Below are 4,235 nucleotides of genomic sequence, written 5' to 3' on the forward strand. Positions count from 1 at the left end.
TGTATTTACATATCTAAGATCTAAACTTTGTTTTTACATCATTTTGACTTTTAAAAAGTGAAATACAATATTTCATGCATAGGTTAGGTGGTATGTGTGTATAAATTGAAGTTTAAGTGTTAGTATATAAGAATTGAGTGCTATGTATATAAATCTTCCAAAATAATATAGGATGGAACTCAAGTTCAGTTCAAGTCAGTGGCGCTGCAGAAGTTTGTGAGCGCTGCTAATGGAGGAGGCTCGAATGTAACTGTAGATCGTGATATTCCTTCTTGGTGGGAAACCTTCAAGGTTTGAGCCCTGAGACTAATTTAGAAAAAAAATGAAGTTTTTCTTCCTGGAGGCTTCTTTTCATCACATTAATCCTGAGTATAGATAATCGCTTGGATTTAATTGGAATTATATTCCAGAATCACATTTTATTGCATTGAATTTCAAAGATTTTTTTTTTTATTTTGCATGTACTCAATTACTGCAAATTCAAATTTTTATTATAATTATGTGCAATAGTAAAGTTTTGACCCTTCTCTTATCAACTGTATAATATGCCGTCACTATTCTATACTAGCGAAACTGAGGTGATTTTCAAGCTTAAATAATGGAACTCACTACACTAATCACCTTTAAGAAGATGAATTTTACGTGTAGGAAGTCACATTTATTCACTTTCTACCAACCAAATGCTCGGACTTGATTTCAAATTTGACTTCCAATTAATTCAAATACTTATATCAGAACAAACTAAAATGTTGTTTCTTTGTTTGAATTTTGTTTTGTATGAACAAATGCATAAAGGTTGATTATGATTTTGCTAGAGTGACATGGCTTTGTTATAAAATATTGATTATTTTGCTTTGACGTTAATTCGCAATGAATGAAATTTTAGTGCAAGCCTTTTGCAGAAAACCCTATGCTCTAAATGTTACTTTATTAGAATTATAAGGTTGCTAGCTATTCAAATATACATGAGAACCTTGTTTATAATTTTTCAATGTGAGGCATGCCTTGAGGTCTGATGCAGGGCGTCCACTATTGGGGACAGACGCGAACCAGATGTAGGAATCGTAGGCCTTGGACCGGATGCGAGAACAACATCAAGACTTTGACCGGTTCAGAAGGGAAGCCCTAAGGGCGGTCGATCTTTCCTTTGCATGGGATTGCCTCCCAACTGGAGTGGGGCTCAGTCTCAAGTTACCCTAGGTTTTTATAGGTTGTTGTTGTCATGCTTTAGGTCAACTTTGCCATGAGTTTTGTTCGAGACAGCCTCTGCAATCTCACGTTTTTCCTTCTAGGGCTGTATTCAAGGGTCAAGTGGTGCTCTGTTTGTATCTTGTTCCCGATGTGGTGATTATCCTTCCTCTCCTCTGCATCATTCCCACGTTGATCCTCGGCAATCGTCATTGCTGCAGCCGCCTTGAATAGCCATTCTCGATTGTTTTTTTGCAGCTACAACCACCGCCATTGCCTTCCCCTCTCTCTTCACTGCAGCCATCCCTATTCCAACCCTCCATCTTTGTAGCCATTACTATTCCAACCCTTTGTGTTTGCTGCCATCACTGTTCCAATCCCTGTTTTGTTGCTTCTTTCAGCTGTCAACATTACCAGTCATCCCTTACCATATCTCGTTGCTGTTGTGTTGCTGTCCTTGCCATCTTTACCTGCTACCGCCCTCCCCCTTGCTGTTTCCTGCAGCCCGCAGCCTTCTAGCCAGCCTTACTTGCTGCTGCCTCTCACCCACCATACAAAACCCCTCCTTGCTGCAATTGCCACCCCCCAACACCACATCCTACTCTTACCAATCACCTACCACCACTTCCAGTTCACCTAACACTCTCGAACCTGCATAAGCGACCATCACTCCTTTGGGATACGTCCCTAGTTGAGTTTTTGTGTCGTCTTTGTTGTTATTTCATATTTTAGTTATCTGGTTATAATTTCTTATTTGATTGAAGTAATAATGTTTGCTTTCCCTATTATCGTTTATTAACTTCAGTGTTATTCGATATAAAAGCTAGCCTAATTCTAATTCTATCATAGGGTTGCAACGTCAGCTCTCGTCCCATAATATTTTTTTTTTCTCTTCCTTGTTCACTTAAACCACCCTTACATACCCTTCCACCCCTCTAAGTCAAAACCCTAGCCACACCACCGTTGTGACAATCACCAGATACTTGATATGGAGGGAATGACATGATATCACTTTTGAGAAATCCATAAAGAGATGTCTAGGAACTTTCTAGGGAAATCCTCTAACTGCAATAGAGGCTTGCCGCCTTTGAGAAGTGGTAATCCGAAATGGTCACTTGCAACCACAACGGTGATTCATCAGATCGAAAGGATGAAGTGAATCCCTTAAATAAAGCAGTTTTTAGTGATGAATATCTAATAATCCGGAGATTTGACAAGGAATATCAGAGGAGAAGCAAGAATTTTGGAGTGCAGGGTGACTTCATATTTTGACGGCTACACGAATTCAGATGAGTTTATCGAGTGGTTCCAGGCAGTGGAATTTTTTTTGAGTACTAACAGAATGGTAAAGCTAGTCAACACTAAGTTAAAGAAGAGTGTGTTGTTGTGGTGGGAAAATTTGAAGTACCTACGCCGTTGGGAAAGAAAAAAATAAAATCGCTATCTGGCCACGATAAAACGAGTGATGTAGAGCGAGTATCTAACAATTCATTACAGACATGACATCCTCGAGACAATATCTGGTGACCATCATATCTGATCGATAGAGCTCAAATACATGATCAAGCACTAGAAGTATTACCCTATTGAGAGCATCTAAGTTTACCCTTCCTGATTACAAACTAGTTTAGAATGGAGAACATGTGAAGCTAACTAGCATTTCCAAATCTATCCCAGTCAGAAAGTGTGTCAAATGCCACAGTTTTGAACACAATGCATTAGTTTGCCTAAACAAGAGTATGGTCTCTTTCACCGAGCATGGAGCAGTTGAAGAAATAGTTGTTGATACATTAGACACTGAAGGAGAGGACCTCAAGGAGGTGTACCAACTTCCAACTGATGAGAGATAGATGCAAGTCATTCAAGCTGAGCCTATGAGATTCCGATTGGAATAACATTAATTGTCGAAGAGGGTCATGAGTTTGAGAAATTGACACAAGACACATGATAATTATGGATAAGAGAATTTACAAATTTTAGATATATAGCCTACTTCCTAAGTTGCCTTACTGAGGTAGGTACAACATGCTAGAAATGAGAAGCTTTTGAGCTACTTATGGAATATTATATAGAGTCATTTGGGTATTAAATTTGGTTCAATAGTGTACCATTAATCAAAAAATGCATCAAGTGCCGCAATTTTGGGCACAATGCATTTGTTTGCCCAAACAAGTATACGATCTTTTCCACCGAGGAGGGAGCAGTTGAAGAAATAGACGATGACACAAGACACTGAAGGAGATGATCCAAAGGAGGAGTACCAACTTCCAACTGATGAGAGAGAGATGCAAGTCATTCAAGCTGAGCCCATGAGAGATTCCAATTGGATTAACATTGGTTGTCAAGGAGGGTCATGAGTTCAAGAAACCACACTAGACACATGACAATTGTAAATAAGAGAATTTCAGAATTTTTAGATATATAGCCTACTTCCTGAGTTGTCCTCAGCGAGGGAGGTCCAACATGCCATATATAAGAAGCTTTTGAGTTACTTTTGAAAAACCATATATAGAGTATTGAATTCAGTTCAAAAGTTTCCCACCGACAGATTGTCAGACGGGGGGGAGGGGGGGATGAATCACAATGTTGGAAATCACGTTAGGAGCTTTGTGGGTAAGAATATTCTACAACAGGATCCATGTTCTTCCAGATAAGAAACTGCCCCTCCTGAGTGATTGCTGTTGATATTTGTCTAGCATGCCACAGATTTTATTCTAGAGTTAGTACCTCCAGACAAATTTATTTATCAGATGCACCTAGTCGAGTACGAGAAGTGAAAGAGGTAAATTACATACTCAATGGCTTAAAGAGTTTTTTTGTGAGATATGCAGCTCCAGCTGAGGTTGTGTCAAAGGAGGATGGATACTTACTCTATCAGGATAACTATGAAATAAAAATCTACAGAATTGACTTATCAGTAAGTTACAGTGGTTTGTTGACCTCAATTTTCGTGAGGTCTAGTATTCCTCGTAGGAGTTAGGATCTAGCCTTAGGGGTCTTCCTGCGACTATCTTAGAACCTTAGAAGTGGTGCCCGCCTCGTTTTAG

At 39.1% G+C, this 4,235-nt stretch overlaps 1 protein-coding gene across 1 annotated transcript in view; it reads left to right on the forward strand.

The window, feature by feature from the left end:
• LOC110037033 overlaps positions 1–291 on the forward strand; it is a gene marked incomplete at its 3' end in the record, with an annotated part of 1,096 nt that extends 805 nt beyond the window's left edge. Inside the window, exon 3 of the mRNA XM_020741595.1 lies at positions 172–291. Within this exon, the coding sequence (XP_020597254.1) occupies positions 172–291 (120 nt within the window). The remainder of the gene's footprint in view (positions 1–171) is intronic.
• Positions 292–4,235: the final 3,944 nt, after the last annotated feature.

Source organism: Phalaenopsis equestris, unplaced genomic scaffold, assembly GCF_001263595.1.
Source record: "Phalaenopsis equestris unplaced genomic scaffold, ASM126359v1 Scaffold214282, whole genome shotgun sequence".
In the NCBI taxonomy this organism is placed as follows: domain Eukaryota; kingdom Viridiplantae; phylum Streptophyta; class Magnoliopsida; order Asparagales; family Orchidaceae; genus Phalaenopsis; species Phalaenopsis equestris.